The 19,752-nt window shown below is 40.6% G+C and overlaps 1 protein-coding gene across 2 annotated transcripts in view; it reads left to right on the top strand.

Moving 5' to 3' along the window:
* The window catches only part of SLC41A3 (solute carrier family 41 member 3), a 62,052-nt gene that overhangs the window by 10,040 nt on the left and 32,260 nt on the right, over positions 1–19,752 (top strand). The window contains exons 2-4 of one of the 2 annotated variants that reach the window (XM_074198447.1): positions 62–353; positions 10,218–10,325; positions 17,769–17,840. In XM_074198447.1, the coding sequence (XP_074054548.1) occupies positions 99–353; positions 10,218–10,325; positions 17,769–17,840 (435 nt within the window). In that variant the 5' untranslated portion in view covers positions 62–98. Of the gene's footprint in view, positions 1–61; positions 354–2,140; positions 3,707–10,217; positions 10,326–17,768; positions 17,841–19,752 lie in introns of those variants that run through there. The other variant, XM_074198448.1, reaches the window with a different exon arrangement.

Raw genomic sequence — 19,752 nt, 5'->3', positions numbered from 1 at the left:
TTTATATCAGCAAGGTACTATTATTATTAATATTATCACTCATTATTATTGTTTCTAACAGCCCCAGAGTGAGTGAATGACATGACAGTTGATCCAAGATGAGAGGAGAAGAGGCAAGACAGAGGCGGAAAGATGGGCAGCTGGGAAGTGAGGAGCAGCTTTTGTCCAGAGAGAAGAGCCAAAGGCAACCCCTGGCCAAGGTTGTGCCATGGAACTTCCAGGAAGAATCTGGGAAAGACACCCAAAAGCCTCAGGAAGAAACAGCTTTAACCATCGGCCTCCAAGTGATCCTACCCTTTCTACTTGCGGGCATTGGAATGAGCATGGCTGGATTGTTTTTGAATTACAGCCGGGTAAGAGGAACAAATAAGCAAGTAATCTAGGCTCCGATGCAGAGGAAGGCCTTCCAGCCCAAAGATCAACCAAATCACATGCTCTTAAGCCATTCTAGTTCAGTTTCCTTGGGGTTTAAAATGCCCTTTGCTGTTTTGAAGGGAAAAATTGTAAAGCACTTTGCAATCAATAGAGCCTTTATTAAATGTTTGCTATGTGCTAGGGAATGGTGCTGGGCAAAAGTTTCCAGATTTTAGAGTGCTATATAAATATCAGCAGCTATACCTCCTCATCATCATCTAACTGAAACTTGGTGCATGCTTTCTGAGGGATTAGTTGACAAGCATCTGTGATCAAGGTCATTTGAAAATAGGAGACCAGAGAGGCTTTGGGGAAGGGCAGGGCAGGATGACAAGAAAGGATCCCTGATTGGGAAATGGGTAGGTGGTACAGGCCAATACAGCAACTTCACTGACCCACTGTGTCATAGCTTGCATTGTTGGGGATGCTTACTGGAGTAGAGATTCTTTCATTTTTGGCTGAGCAAGTGCTTAATGAGATTGTACTGATAGATGGATTGAGGAAATCTGAGTGATCCTTAAATGCCTCCTCCTCCAAGATGGTTTTTCTTATGTCCTTGGCTATTTGTGCCCTCCACCTCCTCACTCTTACTCTGTCTCCCTTATTTATCTTTGTCTAAGTATGATCTAATCTTCAGCTTCCCTGTGATGCAAATAAAGTAAAGAAACATGTCAATAATTCCTTTCTTTAAAAATGCTACAAAACAACTGAAACAGTGAAGGACTCAGAATAATGGAGATGGAAAAGAAGTGGTGCTAGTTTGTCTGAAGGGTTCCCAATCCATCAACAAACACAAAGTAAGCAGTTGAAGGGTGCCTTTTGTCCAATGTAAGGTCCCTGCCTAAACTGCTGTGTATATTGTTGGGGAAGGTGATTTCCAGTCCCTCCCTTCTGCTACTTCATAGTTTCTGCTTTGAAAGACCATCTATCAATAAAGGGAGAAAAGGACTGATGATTTGAAATTGGGGTCTCTCCATTCATCAGCCATAGCATGAGAGAGTTGACCCAGGCCCAGAGGACTGATGATGAGGGATACTACCAGAGATGTGATGGACTCAGGGAAACAAAAACCCATGAGAGAATTTTGCTTGACTATGAATATTTACTACAAGGTTTTGGTTTTTCTTTAATTTTTTTGGCAGAGACAGGTGGGAGAATATAAGGGGGGGTGTAGATTTTAGAAACTTCAAGGTCCCTCCCCCCTCTACTCACACACCTGTTCCTGGGGCAAAAGTAGTCTGCAATTGCGTTTGTTCTGGGAAGAGGCCTCGGAGCAATGGAGGAGCCCAGGGATGGTGTCCACAACTCTCCTGCACCGGAACTCTCCCCCCAGCCCTATCGGCAAGCTCCAGCGGGTCAGTGCCAACACCAATGCCTCTGCTCCCTAGTAGACCCAAGCCCCTGCAGTCTAGCCCCACCACTGATCAAGCAAGTCTGGCTCTTGGGCCCTCAGGCTCCCAGGACTCCAACCCCACCACTAATCAGGCTGATCCGTGACTGATCCACCCTCTGTGCCTGGACTCACCCACGGCTGCGGAAGACGAATCCTGAGGTAGATGTTCTTTCTCCTGGCTTTTCTTTCTGGGTTTTGTGGATCAGATTTCTGTTAAAAGGTTTGTTTCATATCATAGATGGGAAAAGATCAGAAGACTTTAGAACTGTGTATGTCTTCTCTCCACCATCTTGGCTGGAAGTCCCTCCCTCCCCACTCTAAAGAGAGTATCTGATACTTTAGAGTCACCTATTTACCTGTAGCTAACATTTCCTTCTTGAAAAGCTGTAGCATTGAGGAGGTAGTGCCCTCTTCTCTTTCATTTATAGGTTGCTCCCCATTTTCCAAAGGGCTGCTGCCCTCATCACCTCCATGGTGAAGGGGTGGGGTGAGGAGAGTAGTGCTTTCTGAAGACATCAGAGTTGAAACCAGCCCCTTGGGTAGAGACTGAAGCCTCCTTCTCTGGTATCATGTTCCCTCCTGCCTCCTCTGATAGGCCCCACTGAGTCTGGACATTCCATTCCACATAGTCTTCGGAATGAGTAGAAGACACCAAACAATAGAAATGATCAGGGGTGTCCTTTCCAGCTCTGATCTGCCTTGCCTATGAGTCTAGCTGATACCAAGATGAAAGGAACACTAGCACAAAAGGGTGTACAGGATATTAGGAGCTAAGGAAAACAACCAGCTATCCCAGTTTGGAAGAAGAAGTCTGTGAGATCTTTCACCAGCACAAATGATCCTGAAGCCTGGAGAGATGATCAAACTCTCCTAAATAGAAAAATCACTGGCATCTGATCTCAAACCTTCACAAATCTGTCAGAAGATGATGAATATCAGGACATGAGAGATGTTCTTTATCTTCTTGGGATCTCGTGGCCTATTTGGATTTTTTGGCATAAAAGTTCAGTGAGGAAGATTTAGAGCTAGCCTGAACTGGTTCTTTTTGGATCAAAATTCTCCTCAACCTTCTCCACCAAGGGAAGAGGTCAGCACCACGTGGGATCAGTCACTGAGACAATCACCGCCCACCTCCTTCATTTGACCTTCCCTTCCCATAGAAAAGAGAGTGAGACAGAAGTCAGAGTCCAGACTAGACTGGCCTTGCTGAGCTCTTGTCCTGAAGAGTTCAGGAGGAAGTTAAGATTGGAACTGGGAGCAGGACAACAGTCTCTTCTGTAGGTTCCCGTATTTCAGGTTTCCTATCACAGAACAGCCATTGCCCATGTTGAACAGTGTTCATGGCATGTAAACCACCTAGAATGAGTCTGTAAGTGTGGACACCAAGTCAGAACTGGGCCATTTCTCTTTTTTCTTTTTTTTTGTTTTTGGATTTCATTCCCCCCTACTTGGGGGTATTCAGAATAGCCCTCTGCTGTGGTGCAGGGCCCGTGAACAGAGACCTGACAGAGAACTCACCCCCGTCCCTGAACTGGCTTCTTGGGGGAATCCTCCAGGTGTCCTCAGTTGGGAACAGAGAAGAACGAACACTTTGGGAGAGGGAGGAAGAGACCCATCTGCTCTGACCTCCAGGAAAGTGGCCTTGCTTCCTAGCCAGATTCTCCTCCTGCTTCCTCCCTTGGGAATGGGGTGAAGGACACAATCATGGTTGTCACCCAGATAAATATGGAATTCCGCTTCCGTGGAGGGAAACTGAGAGGCTTCTCCTGTGAGATGTTCAGGTCTCCAAATGGATTCATCCCTGAGTCATTAACCTCCATCATCTTACAAGTTCTCTTTCCATTTCTACTTTCTGGTGTAGGTATGGTGGCTGCAGGCCTGGTGGCAAACGAAGTCCAAGTATGTATGGCAGTTTCTGGAATGTAATTTCAATGTAATCCCCCTTGGGAGGTGAGGTGGTAGAAGTCCCTTACTCATCTAGTCCAGGTCACTAAGAATGGCCTGGCAATACCTATCACACAGACAAGATGTTATTAGGATCCTCCTCGCCACCCCGGAGCAGGACCCAGCATCCTACACTCTTCTAGGCTCAGATAGTTTCAGTGGATTATAAGCAGGCTCTCAGCTGTCCTTATCCTAAATCTCTAGGGTTTTGTTGCTAGGGCCCCTTTGGGAATAGATGATGGACTTTTTGGACTATTGGGCATGTAAATGGAGAAGTTCAGAGTAGGAAACATGAATGCTGTTAACACTGGATGAGCTGACATCCCCAACCACAAGCTCTTATGTCTTCAGACTAGCTTAATGGTAAAACTGAGGACATTTTAAAGTCCTAAAATTCTCTCAGACTGTTTTCCTGGAATTCTCCTTGTGAGATTTTTTTCCCTTTATATCTCTAAGTATATGTATGGTGCATAGAAAGGTACTTGTTTATCATTAAGGAAGACTTTTCAGTGACGCTGGGAGGACCTGAGGCAGATGGTGGCCAACTGTGTGGCCCTAGCAAGTCACTTAACCTTTGGATCCTTCATTTCCCCCTCTGTAAAATGGAGCTAACACCCTGTCTCATGGGATTGTTGTGAAGATCAAATGAGGTAATATAGTCAAAGTGCTATGAAGACGTTAGCTATTAATATTACTGTTGACTGAGAGAAGAAGGAAGAGGTTTTATTGTATCAGAGGCAGGATAGCACAGCAGAAGGAGTGTCAGACTTGGATTAAGATGAGCTGGATGTGACTCCCACATCATCTGTTTGCAGTGCAACCCGGGACAACTCACATAACCTTTCTGAGCCACAAGCCTGTTTCCTCTTCTCTAAAATGAGGGTGAAAATAGCAGCTGATTCTCCTAAAGTTGTAAGGCTTAGATGACATCTGTCTCCAAGGGTCTTTACAAACATTACAACATAATCTATAAAGCTGAGTTGTAACTTTTAAATAGTTGCTGCTATATCTGGCGACACCTCTCCCCCCTTCCCCCTCCCCCAGTATTTTCAAATCTTCTGCCACTGGTTTGGATAACTAATGTTTAAAAGCTATCTACAAAGAGATTTTATATGAAGGAGAGAGGAAAAGGGAAAATGAGGGGAAGGAGAGAGAGAGTGGAAGAGGCAAAGAGGAAGGGAGAGAGAACAGAGAGAAAGGGAGAAGGAAAGAGGGGAGAGAGAAGAGATGGAACGAGGGAGGGAGAGAGACAGAGAAAATGAGAATTAGTTGTGTGACTGTGGTTGCTGCTTCCTTAACATCCTGGCTTGCTGCTCTTGACCTAGGGTCCACATCAGGAAGGACAAGAAGGAGACACATAGAACTGTTTGACCTAAAGTCAGCCACCTGATCACCTCATCATAGGCTGTAGGGACTAAATGAAAGGGGTGTTAGAGATTGTCTTGCCCAACCCTTTCATTTCCTGGATAAACAGCCCAGAGATGGAGCTGATTTATCCCACATCCCCCAAGCAGGTCAGCAAGAGAGCCTAGCCTGGAGCCTCATCAGCCCAGGGGATTGTCTTCCCCACTCCCCTCCCCCATACCTTGACACCCCTCTCTTCAGTGCTGTGTTCTCCAGTTTTCTGCTAGGATGTTTTGTCTAGTCCCAAATCAACTCAATCCAATCAGCATTTATTAAGCACCCACTGTGTATCAGACATTGGATTAGATGCTGGGGCTACAAAGTCAAAAATGCCAATATCCTAGCCCTCAAAGAAATTATTTTCTTGTGGGGATGGGAAATAATATGAAAATGGAAAATGAATGTTAAAAACTCATCAGTGTTTAGATTTCTACATAAGGAAATTCCTCCGCCAGAACAGCTTCACACCTTTTCCCTAAATTACAATTGTTATGAGTTTCCTAGGACAGGAAGGTTCATTGACTTCCCTAGGATCCTACAGTCAGGATAAGGCAATGGCTCTGAAGCTGACATGCAATGCAGTGTGGATCAGTTCTCTGCCACTTGTACTCATTTTAGTCTAACAAGTAATACTAGCCAGCACCACCCTATCCTTATGAGGAGCCGTTGGTTACAGCAAATGAAGGCATTTTGTTTATAGTGCATGGTTCATTTTTCTTGGCAATATACTTTCCAGGAATGTACACATAGGTGATGGAGTTGACCTAAACATTGTCAGAGCAGTGTTTGGGAGGCTCTGAAGGAAAGTGTGGGAGAGAAAAGGTTCTATTAGACTGGCTACCAACCTTAAAGTCTCTAGAGCCATTGTGCTAACCTCGTTGTATGCTTGTGAAACCTGGACCATCTACCAGCACCATGTCAGGAAACTGAACCGATTCTATTTGAATTGTCTCAGAAAGATTCTGAAGATCACCTGGCAGGTGAGATCCTTTCTTGAACCAAACATCCAAGCACTCAAACCCTACTATAGAGAGCACAACTACAATGGACTGGCCACATTGTTCGAATGTCCAACATACACTTGCCAAAAAGACTTTTATGGAGAGCTCACACAGGACAAGTACTCACATAGTTATCAGAAAGATCTGTATGAGGACACTCAAGTTGTGTATTAAGAACTTTGGAATTGATTGTGCATCATGTATGACTGGCGCAGACTGTTCAGGATGGCATGCCCTCATCAAAGTACTATGCTCCATGAACCAAAGCAGAAATGGAATAGTAGCTCAAAAAAAAAAACATAAGATGTGTAAATTTAGAGAGTCCACACCAAATGGTCACATGGACTATTTGTGCCCAACCTGTGGTAGAGTATTCAGAACTCATATTGATCTGTTCAGCCATAGGTGGACACACTGAAACTTGTCTCTAACATAGTCATGTCATTTTGGTCGTCTTTGATATCAGACAAGAATCAATATGGCAAAATCTGGATTTGAACCCAAATCTTGCTGACTCTGGAGCTAATTCTCTATCTACCATGGCATGCTGTCTCTCAAATACAAATTTAAGCAGAGCTCTAATAATCAGGGGAAATAGGGAAAGATTTCTTGTAGTTAGTGACCTTTCAACTGAGCTTTGGAGAGACCTAGAGATTCTAAAATTCAGAGGTGAGAGCCATCCAGACATGGGAGAAAGTAAATGAAAGACTCAAAGATGATGGAACGGCTTCTCTAGGGAACAGTAAAGGAAACAGAGGCATACAGAGTTAAGTGACTTGCTCAGGGTCACACAGTGACTGAAGCCAAATTTGAACTCTGGTCTTCCTGTCTCCAGCCCTGACACTTATATCCACTGTGCCACCTAGCTCATGTTTGTCTGTGAATAGATACACATTTACATGTGTACACACATATAACCCAGCCAACAAACATGGCCTGCACACATATGAATATGCACATATTTATATGTCTGTGCATATATATTTGTGTAAATGTATATTTATATTTAGATATGTATATGTATATTTAGATCTGCATATATTATATATATCTATACACATGCATGAGTATATGTGGAATAAAGACATATCTTCCTGAGTTCATATCTGATTTCAAACTCCTACTAATGCTGCATACCTCTGGGCAAGTCACTTTAACTGTTTGCTTCGGTTGTCTCATCTGTACAATGAGCTGGAGAAGGAAATGGCAAACCACTCCAGTATCTCTGCCAGGAAAATCCCAAATGAGGCCTTGAAGAGTTAGACATGATGGAAACAATTCAACAATAGTAATAATACATCCCCTAATGATTGCAAGACAGGGAAGGAGGTTGGGGTAGTTGAGAGAGGCTTTATGTAAACTTTGTGTAGAAGGTGATGCTTGAACTTTTGCTAGAAAAAGAGTGATTCTATGAGGTGAAGGTGAGGAGGAAATGTGCCCTAAGCATAGGAGGGAGATGAACAGAGGTGAGTCTGGAGCCACATTCTGAAGGGCTTTAAAAATCACCAAGAGAGGGGCAGCTGGGTGGCACAGTGGATGGAGCACCAGCCCTGGAGTCAGGAGTACCTGGGTTCAAATCCGGCCTCAGACACTTAATAATTACCTAGCTGTGTGGCCTTGGGCAAGCCACTTAACCCCATTGCATTATAAAAAAAAAAATCACCAAGAGGCAGTAGGGAATTATTGGAATTAATTGAAAAGAATGATGTTAGATCAACATTAATGGAAAATAACTTTGGTAGTTTTATGGAGGATGGATTGGCAAGGGGAGAGACTTAAAACAGGAATACCCAGTCAGGGGGCTCTTGCAACTGTCCAAATGAGAGATGATAGAAACCCAAACAAGTGGTGTTGTGTGAGTGGAGAGAAGAGACCAGATGGAAGAGATAGTCTGTATTTGGCAATGTTTGGGGTGGGGGGATGAGTGAGGAAGAGTGAGGAGTCAATAATAGTGAGATGATAAAGCTGGGAAACAGGAAGAATGAAGGTGCCTTTGACAGAATTAGGAAAGTTTAGAAGATAGATGGTTTAAGGGCAAAGATACAAGTTCTAGAAGCATTGATTAGATCTATTTAAATCTATTGTGTCCCTGGGAAATGCAGTGTGACCCTCCCTAATAGTGGAGCTCAAGGGAGAGACAGATAGAGACACAAAGGGAAATAAAGCTAGACAGGTAGACCATGTGAAAGAGAGAGACAGAAACAGAAAGACTGAGGGAGTGGAGAAAGGAGAGAAAAAAGAGGAGGAGGAGAAGGAAAGAGAATGGATATATAGATTTGTGAATCCTCTCTGTAGAGATGATGATGATGATGATGATGATGATGATGATGATTATAGTAGCATTTTTAAGTTCTTTAAAATTTGGCAAAATGCTTTACACTTATCCCTTCATTTGATCCCCTACAATCCTGAAAGAAAGTTGATTTTCCCTCATTTAACAGATAGGAAAAATGAGGCAAGTAGAGCTTAGATAACTTGTCCAGGGCCACATAGCAAATAAATGTCTGAGGCTAGATTTGAAATCAGATCTTCCTGATCTGATTCAAGTTCAGTGCTCCATAAACCGTGGTCACCTAGACTGTTTGGATCCCTGGAGGATGATGTATTCACCGAGAGAAAGGAAAGAGAAAAGAGCTTAGGACAGAATCTTAGGGATATATCCATAGTTAGGGAGTGTGTGATATGAATGATTTACAAAGGAGACTGAGGAAGATAGGTCAGAGGGGTGGTAGGAAAACCAAGAGAACTAAATCCATGGCATAATCCAAAGAGGTGAAAGTCCAGGAGGAGAGGATCACTTGCGTCAAACCTTGCCCAGAGTTAAGAAGAAACATAAATTGCTTTCATGAGAATCTAACTGGCCCCTTTCAGGATTTATACTTGTAACCTTGAAACTTGAAGGCAGAATGAGGTCTTGGATTTCTCTGGGTCCTCTGACCTGAATTTTTCCCAAGTTAAAGTTGAAGGACTTTTTTTTTAAAGATTATTCTTCCTTAACCCATTTCCACTCCTCCATTTTCATCATCTCTTAATCTCCTGAAGTTCTTTTGTCATAGCATCTCTCATAGGGCCAGTTCTTTAGGCTGAAATCTACCTGCTAATTAAAAGTACTGAGAAGATTCTGGCTCTAATTGAGTTTCTATTTTGGGCAGATGTTTTTGATAACTTTTTCCACTGAGGTCACCCAGGGATCTGTTAAGCAGTGACTTAACCTCTGGGATTTTAAAATGCTTCAGTTCTTTTCCTGGTTTCTGGAAGCTCATTTTTCAGGTGGTATTCAACAATTCTAGGGCAAAATTGACCAGTTCAAAATTAGTTGATCAATGTTCAAAGCCAGGTCTCTGGGGTTCTGCTTCCAACTGTATAACTATCATTCTGGTCACCTCTGCTAAGGGTCTTGACTGCACTTTGCATGAATCTGTAGGATGAAATTTGATCTGAAAATGTCCCATGTGTTAATGCTGTCTCTGAAGGAACTGTAGAAAGAGAAAAATTTCCTCAAACTGAGAGCTGGCCAAAAATTGGACTGCCTTGGGGACTAGTGACTTCCCTCTTACTGGGAGTCTAGGTTGAATGACCTCAGAGTATTTTGCACTGAGGATCATTTTTCAGGTACAGATTAAACTAGCTGACCTCTTCCAATTCATGGAGAAAGAGGAGTGGGGAAAAGGGAGGGAAGAAGAAATTGAGGCTGTGAGAAAATTTCACTTTATAGTTCAATATTGTATTTGTATTATGCTACAGGTGGAGAAACTGAGGCTAAAGAGAAGGAAAATGACATAGTTAAGGTCACAGACATCAAATTGGAAGGGATCTTAGAGGAGGCCTTCAATTCTAGCCTCTTATTTTGCAGATGAAGAAACTGAGGCATATAGAGGTTATGTGACTTGGCCATGGTTAGGAAGTATCTGAGGTAGGATTGGAATCCAGGTCTTAATGATACCAAGTCTGACATTCTAACCATTGTGCCATTCTGCCCTAGCAGGTCGATAATTGTGTATTAGGTATATGTAACCATGTGCATAGGTGGGTTAATGTGTTTTTTGTTCTTTCCCTTGCAGCACTGGAAGGTGTTTGTGGAGATTAAAGAACTCTTAACCCTGGTGCCTCCCCTTGTAGGTCTGAAAGGGAACTTGGAAATGACTCTGGCTTCCCGCCTCTCCACAGCTGTAAGTTCAGATCTGGGCTTCTTGTTCGAGAAAGGGGAAAAGGCTCTAGCAGCCTTCAAGTTGCTGTGTCTCAAAGAAACAAGTTATTCATTCTTGGCTATCACATTAATGCTCTTCTTTGGAGATCCATGGGCAGAGGGAACCCAGACACTGCCTATGGAATTCTTAGGAGTAACTGGAAGGTAGAAACTGCCAATCATAGGCAACACATATTGAGACCAGGAGTTCTTAATCAATCTTGTTTCTATCATAGACAGCTTCAGCCCTCTGGTGAAATCTCTGGATCCCTTTGAGATACATGGGATTACAAAGGAAGCCAGTGATATTGAAATATTAAAAAAAATCTAAATCAAGTTAAGAACCCTTGATTTAGAAAACAAAAAGGGAGCTGGAATCCTGGAATTTAAGAGACAGAATAAGTTAATCAGTGAGCATTTATTAAGTATAATGCTAAGTGCTGGGAATACAAAAATAAAAAGTGAGATAGTACTTGACCTCAAAGGCTTATATTTCTTTTATTTTAATAATTTATTTGTTTTTCTAACCACTTGCAATGATAGTTTTTACCAATCATTTTTTGCAAGGTTTTGAATTTTATATTTGTCTCCCTCCCTCTCTTCCCTCTCCCCTCCCCCTGACAGAAAGCAATCTGATATAGCCTCCGCATTTATAAACATGCTAAACATAGATCCATATTGATCATGTTATGAAAGAAGAATCAGATCTAAATGGAAGAAAACATTAGAGAGAAAAAAAATGACATAATATATAAAACAACTTTTAAAAATTGAAGATTACAAAGCTTTGGTCTTCATTTAAACTCCACAGTTCCTTCTCTGAATAGGGATGGCATTTTCCATCACTAGGCTGGATGACCTCAGAGTATTTTGCAGTGGGGATCATTTTTCACACAAGTCTTTTAAAATTATATTTGATTATTGTGCTGCTGAAATGAACAGGTCCATTCTGGTTGATCATCACCCCATGTTGTTATTAGGTGTATAACATTCTTCTGGTTCTGCTCATTTCACTCAGCATCAGTTCATGCAAGTCTTTCCAGGCTTTTCTGAAATTCCATGAGGGCTTATATTTCTAATAAGAAATTTTAAGCTCAACTACTCCAACCTTTCATTTAGATAGGAAGGAACTGAGTCTCTTTCTGTGACATCCTTTTCCCTTGTCATCTTTATCATTCCATCAAGTTTCACATCATGCCCTCCTCTTCCCCCCCCATTGTTTTGACCCCCCACAAAATTTTGCTGTCCGGAAGGGGAGAATGATAGCCAATTCTTCTCTACTATATATCTCCAGTTATTCTGATCTATACCTTGCCATTGGACTCAGATGGCTCCAGAGAAGAGAGTGAGACTGGTGACTTCACACAACCCTCCCTCACTTAAATTCAGTTCACTTGCAAATTATGACATCACCTTCCTGATGTCATGGTCCTCTTAGAGAATGAAGGACAAACAACTACCTATGAGTAATAGTAGTTGTCCCAGTGGGGACCCAACCAGCCAGTTCCAATTGAGCAATACATTTCCTCTTTTCTTCCTTCCTTCCTCCCTTCCTTCCTTCTTTTATCCCTCTTTTCCTCCCTCCCTTCCCTCCTTCTCTCTCTTCTCTCTCCTCTTCCTCTGTCCACATAGGCAATCACACCCTTATCTGCAAGTGTTCTGTCCAAAGGAATATAAATTTTGATCACTGAAACCTAACAAGATATCATAGTTTAGGTTTCTTTTTTTTTGACCATTCCTTAAACCCAAATCACTCTGAATCAACTGTAGGTCCCAGCCCAAGTCTCACTTGGCTATTGCTTGGATTCTGATGGCTCAGAGTGAGTGTAAATAGCAATTGCTTTTTTTTTTTTGGCCAAAAACCCTGAGGATCTTCTCCCCATTGTCTTTCTTCCTTTTTTCCTTCCTTTCTTTCTCTCTCTCTCTCTTTTTCTTCCTTCCTTCCTTTGTTTCTTTTTCTTTATTAAAGAGGCCATTCTTCATTCATTTTTATCTAGCATTAATCCCTGAATGGTCATTTCCTCAAACAAATTTAGATCTAGGAAAGACTTTACCCTGAAAAGGCCAAGGCCTCTTACTGCATCCAGGACCATCTCCAATCGTCCTAATATATTTCAGGCCACTGCACCCAAATGGCTCAGGAAGAGAGAGTGAGGTTGGCAACTTTGCACAGCCCTACCTCCCTTAAATCCTATCTGCTTGCAAGTTATGCCATCTCATTTCCTGATGTCACGGTCCTCTTAGAGAATGAAGAACAAACAACACTGACAACTATGTCACCAGGTTCAGAAATGATCTAGTTCAAAGTTAGAACTAAAGAAAAAGGGAGGGAACAAGAGATCTTATCTGGGTTTGAAAAGGGAGGGAACAAGAGATCTTATCTGGGTTTGAAACAGGCTACTAATAGAAATCAGAGGCAGGGGGCTCAATGATAATGGGGAGCAGAAGCAGGATTAATTTACTATGGAGATCTTCTTGCAAAGTGACATGAAGGTCACTCATCTAAGATGACACTATTGGGGTACAGTGCAGGGTGTCTGAGAAAGAATTCTCTGATGCAGACTATCTCCTAGTCAAGCTAGATGTTTATTGGAACACTGAAAATTCAATGGTCTAGGCTATAGGCTAGGAGATAGCTCTAGCAAAGAGAGATTTGGAAAATATTCCTTTATATAGGTTTGAATAAAAGGAAGAAAAAAATGTTCTCTGTAGATGATTAAATCTGTCAAGATGAACTCTAGATGTCAGAATTGGCCCAGGGATGGATGGTGCCAACAAGGAGCAGTTAAAAAGGGCAGAATTTATAATTAAGTTATAATCATGCTTTTTAAGGTGGGCTTTTGGATATCAAAGGAGACCCCAGGCAGATCAAGTGCTGATAACAAGTAATTAAGTCTCTAGGCAGCCTTGGACTTAACCTTGAGGAAGAGTAAGGTAAATGTAAAGGATAAAACAAATCAGACCTTAAACAAACCCAGCGTAGAGGGCACTGACAAGGGCAATCAGAAGAGAAAGGGTCTTGGGCAGGAGTAAAGGCAGCAGAACCTGCAATTAGTGCATATTTAGAAGATATTTAGAGCAGATCAAAATGTTGGGGACTTCATAATTTGGGGTCTCATCAACACCATGAGCCACCAAGAGTCACTGAACTCAAACCAAACCTTTCTTTTTTATCCAAGCCTAAAATTTGACCATGAAAATAGCAGTCAACCCTTCCTTCCCTGACATTAACTTGTATCATTTATATTTAGAAAACCCACCCTAGGTGTTCTGTGGACTATTTGTGCCCAACCTGTGGTAGAGTATTCTAAGCTCATATTGGTCTGATCAGCCACAATCAAACACACTGTAATTTGTCTCTAACATAGTAATGTCATTTTGGTCCTCTTTGATAATGAAGGTCAAGAACCAACCAACCAACCATTCAAAGGAGGAAAATTCTTGTGACTGCCTAGAGATTACTTCCTAAGGTTTCTAAAAAAATCTCTACCACTAACATGAATTTATAAACCAATATCACAAAAACAGATGGACAGAATAACCTCAAAGTATATCTTTTTCTAAAGGGAGAAAAATACCTCAAAGTAGCTGGTATCCATAAAGTAGACAAAAAGGTGCCTGGAGCCAGATAGTGTTGGAGCTGTAGGAAAATAGGGAGATAATCTCATTCAAAACATCTCCAGTCTAGAGTGAGAAGATGGGGTTTTCTTAATACTTTGATGAAGTTATTATTTCATCAGTGAAAACCATTCTTTCTATCCATGCTGTGACTGAATAAGATGTTCTTAATGAGACTGGGTCCTTAGACAACTAACCCTCCTGCCATCACTGAACCCCAATGTAGAGCCTTTCTCATTCAGTGAAGGACTTGCAAGGAGCCCTTTAGGAAGCAGAAAGAAATCTCTAAATGAAAGGATGGGGGACCAGTCCTCGGTCCCATAACCCTTCTCTCAGGAGTTGTTGCCAAGAGTGACTGATGAATGCATGACCGAAGGAAAAGTGGAAAAAATCTTGGAGACCATCTAGGCCAACCCCCTCATTTGACAATGACACTGACAGATTTTCCTTGCTGTCAATCCATGTGATTCATGAAGTATCAGAGGAGGACTTTGGTGAAGTCACAGCCATCATTTTCACATACTCCTAGGAGAGATAGATGCCTTGTCTGAGGAGAGACTTCATTCAGGGCCATCCTAAGTCATATACTTTTTAAAAAAATCAGTAAACAACACATCCAGGAGAATCTTATATTCCCCATGCCCCTCAGGCAGTTGACTAACTGAAAAGAGTTTGTCTACCTTAGAAAATTTGTAAAATCCTGCCTAATACCCTCTCATGCTTTCGTGAAGACCACTGGTGTCCAGTTCAAATAGAAACAGTCATTAAACCTTTGGATTACATAGTGGCTTAGTTCTAATATATAATATTATCTGTTTTGTTGTTTTATTTATTTTGGTAAATGTTTCCGAATACTTTTTATTCTGGTTTGGGTCACATTCAGGAGTATTATAAGCCTCATTGGCCATTCTGGCTCATATTTGACATTTCTGATCAAGGACATCTTTGTTGTGTGTGTAGATTGTTCTAATGAGAATTTTCTAAAGATGAAAAATCAGACTAAATTGCTTTACTTTTCTTTGTTAATTCATCATAGTCCATGATCTTTTCCATTTTTTTAAGCATCATCCTTTCTTTTATAGATCCAGGAAATCTTATTTCTGAATGCCTTTGGTATTGTTCTATCCTTATTGTTCCACAGTCATTGTAGAGTTGGCTAGAAATATTTGTTAAGAAAAGCTGCCTTTGTTTACTACATCTTCTTAAATATTATGATGCTTCCTCATGTAGTACATTCAATATAAAGGAATTATATAAAGGAATTAAACACAGTGATTTCACTCCCAAATAGATTATTTGAAAAATTATGGTAAATCGGGTTCATTTTGTGTCCATTTGTGATCCTTCTGCCAATTTCATCTACAGATGTCACCAGGATGATTTGATTTAGCTGCATCCCACACCAAAATCTCCATAAGCCTGACTTCTTCTAAGCTGTTTTTTCCCTCATTTCATTTGGCAATGCTGCACATGATCTTCCACCATCATCTGTTTTGCAAATAAGCTTGTACCCTAAACTCATCTTGCCCTTGGCTGCAATTTCTTTTCCACTTCTTTTCCACTTGGAAAAGAAATCACAAAATATTTACAGACTAAGGCAGTTTCTGGACACTTTCAGCAGCTTCAATGTGGTAAATATTTTTGCATCCGCTAAATGTTGCTAATAAAACACAGAAGCATGGAGAGGACCTCAGTGTCATCCAGTGACAGCATACACAGAATGTGGTCACCCAGCTTTAACCTGATGACGGCCAAGGGAAGGAAAACCACCACAATACCACATCCCAAGGGAGCCCATGCCACTTTTGGACAAAGCTCATTTTAAAGAAGTTTTTCCTTATAACACACCTAAATTAATGTTTTTACACCTTCTACTCATTGCTTCTAGTTCTTCTTTTTGTGGTAAATAGGACATGTCTGATCCTCCTTCTACCTGTCCACCCTGCAAATACCTGAAGGCAGCTAACATACCTCCCCTGAGTCTTTTCTTCTTTGAGTTAGACATCTCTCATTCCTTCAAACAACTCTCATATAGCATGGATTTAAGGCCCTTCATTGCCCTAATTCATAGCTGTAGTCAATGCCTTCATTTCTTCCTATTTCCTTATTTCACTTTTCAGAAATAACATTTGATTTAGACAGGTGGAGTTAAAGCACTTGTGAGTGAACAAAGTTTAGGTATTTGCTTTGCCTTTTGCACAGCTGATGATCTGACCTACACAGGAAGGTGATTTCAGAAATCACTGTTCCATTTGTAACCAGTGATTTCATTGTTCTCAGATACAGTCACTTGCATTTTTTTTATGTTTTTCATTAACATCTTCTTGTGTTCGGTTTGACAAAAGTCAAACAGATGATTTACAGATGGAAGACTCCTAAGCAGACTATAAACATTTAGATTCTATTCCTAACCTCCAAACAATATTGATTAAAGACCAATTTTAGGAAAATCACCCTGGCAGCAATATGCTAGATGGATTTGGGTCATAGTAGAATTAATGTCCATCCAACTACGTGTCATAATTTGAGCAATTGGGCATTGCAATTCACTTTGCTTTCCTATTGTAGATGGCTCCTCTGATAGCATAACTAATAACCCATAGGTTTAGAGTTGGAAAGGACTTTAGAAGCCATCTAGTCCAACTCCCTCATTTTACGAATGAGAAAACTGAGACCCAAGGAGGCTAAGTTACTGGCCTGAAGTCTCTTTAATAAGGCTGCAGAATGTGGAAATAAGAGGGACTCTTTGAGTCATAATACATAAAAGCAAGATAAGAGTGTCTTTCCTGCCTCAGTTCCCTCATCTGTAAGATAGGGAAGACTAATAATCTGTCTACTTTACAAATATTGGTTATTTAATAAAAATTAGCTGGGAAAAGATCTAAGATTACTGGGAGCAGAAGCCTAATGAGGCAGTTAAAACAAACTGCTATCAATCTAAGGCTGAATTAATAAAATTCTAGTGTCCAGAACAGGGTATAGTCTATACCAACAGTATCTGAAGTGTTCTATTCAACTCTGGACACAACATTTTTAATGAACCCAGAGAATAATAATCAAGATGTTGAGGGAACCACAAAGGTGCTATAAGAAACCTGATTCAAAGAACTGGCAATGTTTTAGAGTGGGGGCAGCTAAGTAACACAGTAGATAAAGCACTGGAGCTGAAATAAAGAAGATTCCTCTTCCTGAGTTCAAATCTGACCTCAGACAATTATTAGCTATGTGACTGTGGGCAAGTCATTTGACCCCATTTGCCTCAGTTTTCTCATCTGTAAAAATGAGCTAGAGAAGGAAATGGCAAATCATTCCAGTATCTTTGCCAAAAGAAACCCAAAATAGGGTCATGAAGAGTCAGACATGACTGCAAAATACCTGAACAAATGAGAAGTGATTTTTAAGGAACCAGGAAAGTTTAGTTTGTAGAGGAGAAAGTTTATGAGGAGTAGGATGTTGGTTGTCTTCAAGTCTTTGAAAGGTAGTCATGCAGAAGAGAGAAGGCTTGCTTTGCTTGGATTCAGAGGAAAAAACTAGAAAAATGGGTAGAAATTGCAGACAGGGAGATAAAGTTAACAGAAGGAAACAGTGCACAGTGAATGCTATCGAAGGTGGGATGGGCCACCTCTAGAGCATGGAGTTTCCCGTCATTGGCAGTCTTCAAGCAGAGGCTGGAGGATCATTTACTGGCCTGGCCTCTAGACTTTAGAGGGCCGGCCAGGCCAGGCCAGGACAGGCCAATGGGGAGCCACTAGATAGGTCCACTGGGTTCCAATCCACTGATTCTTTCCTTTTTCTCTTTCTCTTATAGGCTAACACTGGGATCATTGATGACCCTCAGCTACAGCAAATAATGATCAGTAGTAACCTTGCTCTGATCCAGGTGAGTCACCTCAGTGTTCAGTATCATCTGCTATTTTGAGCAGGCATTTGTTCTAGGGGGCAGGATTTGTCAGTCATAATTAGGGATTTTTTTTTGTACCAGGGAAGGATTATAAATTTTACTTTCTATTTGATTGAAATAATATATGAGGAGTGATCACAGAAACAGAGACCCTAGAACATGCCACTGGGGAGTCCAGGGGATGGTATGGGGGAGAGTGGTGTAGTATAGTGGATGGAGGCTGACCTCAGCCAAATCAACCAGCATTTATTAAGTCTTCACTATGTGCCAGACACTGTGCTGGAGAAACAAAGTAAAAAAAAATTTTGAAGGATATTGCTGCCCTCAAAAAGCTTACATTCTATCAAGAAAAATGACATGCATGTGTGGTAGGTTTCATAGTCTATATGAGTATCAGGAACTATTTGACAACCATAGCAGTTCTCCACTCTTCAAGCTGCTTCTGGACTTCCTTACTCTATCTCTTTTCAGGTTCTGAGTCAAGGAGCAAATTTGATATTCTCTCCTAAATGAAGAGAAATATCCGACATTGTTAATTAGCTCTTTATCCTTCTCCAGTTTACAATATAAAAGATAAACTTCTTTCCCCCAGTCTTTCCCTCCCTCTCCCTCTTTGTCAACCCCCCTCCCAGTTTCATAAGCTTAACTATCAATGGAACTGGCTGTCCAATGTATTAAAATTTAGATACTTATTTAAATATTTCATCAAGTATTAAGGTGTGAAACATCACAGCAAGAGTCATCTCCAACTATCAACTGTAACTGTTGCCTTCTATTCTGTACTCTAGAAACATAATGCCACCACAGTCACTCAGGAATTATCAATAAGGTTCCTTTTCTGGAACTTAAAAGTTTAACTCAGTTTTTTCAAGAAATATATCTTCAATCTTTAACTTAACTTGAACTTTAACATCTTTTTTTCTTTTTCTTTTTCTTTTTTTTTATTAAAGATATTATTTGAGTTTTACAAATTCCCCCCCAATCTTACTTCCCTCCCCACACCCCCCAATGGAAAGCAATCTGTCAGTCTTACTTACTTTAACAATCTTCAGCAAGTTCTCTTATTGCCTCACATACTTATTTTCTCTCCAGAAATTATGATTAAAACTCCCCTTCAAAATACACCTAAACTACCACTCTCCCAAGATTCTGTTTTCTCTTAGACTAACAGTATCCATAGTCTCTGTGGGACATCTATTTAAGTTAATATTACATTTCTTCTTGTAGCTAAAATATTTTTCAGTTCCCTGATTAGTCATTTAGGGTTCACCAAATCATATATAATAGTAGTTTAATGTTTATGTAGCATTTGTTAAATGCAAACGCTTTACAATTATCTCATTTGATCCTCACAACAACTCTTAGAGGTAGGTATTATTATTATTATCACAATTTTATAGATGAGGAAACTAAGACAAACAGAGATGAAGTGACTTGCCCAGGATCACACAGCTAGTTAGTATCTGAACTCAGTTTTGAACTCAAGTCAGGATGACTTCAGGCCATCTACTGTGCTATCTAGCTGCCCTATTTATAATAATATGTTGTATATATATATATGTATATATATATATATATATATGGTAAATACATAATAAAAAGCATTACTAGGCAGAAAAGTATCTAAAATATATAGAGAACAAAATATAACTACATGATGGAAGGAGGAAAAGTAAATCAAATAATAATAAATGATAATATGTAATAATATCAACATATAGCATATATAGCATATCATAGACTATAGTTGATATAATCATATAATTCAATATTATATCTAATATGCATGATAACCACTTTTCCCAGGGCATCAAAATTTCACCTGCTTTAATGTTAGCTGATTCTAATTCTTTTATGACATTGATCTTTCAACATTTGTACCTGAATTTTG

This window comes from Macrotis lagotis, chromosome 8, assembly GCF_037893015.1.
Source record: "Macrotis lagotis isolate mMagLag1 chromosome 8, bilby.v1.9.chrom.fasta, whole genome shotgun sequence".
In the NCBI taxonomy this organism is placed as follows: Eukaryota; Metazoa; Chordata; class Mammalia; order Peramelemorphia; family Peramelidae; genus Macrotis; species Macrotis lagotis.
Note: the sequence above shows the minus strand (reverse complement) of the source record. Positions and strands in the feature narration are given on the sequence as shown.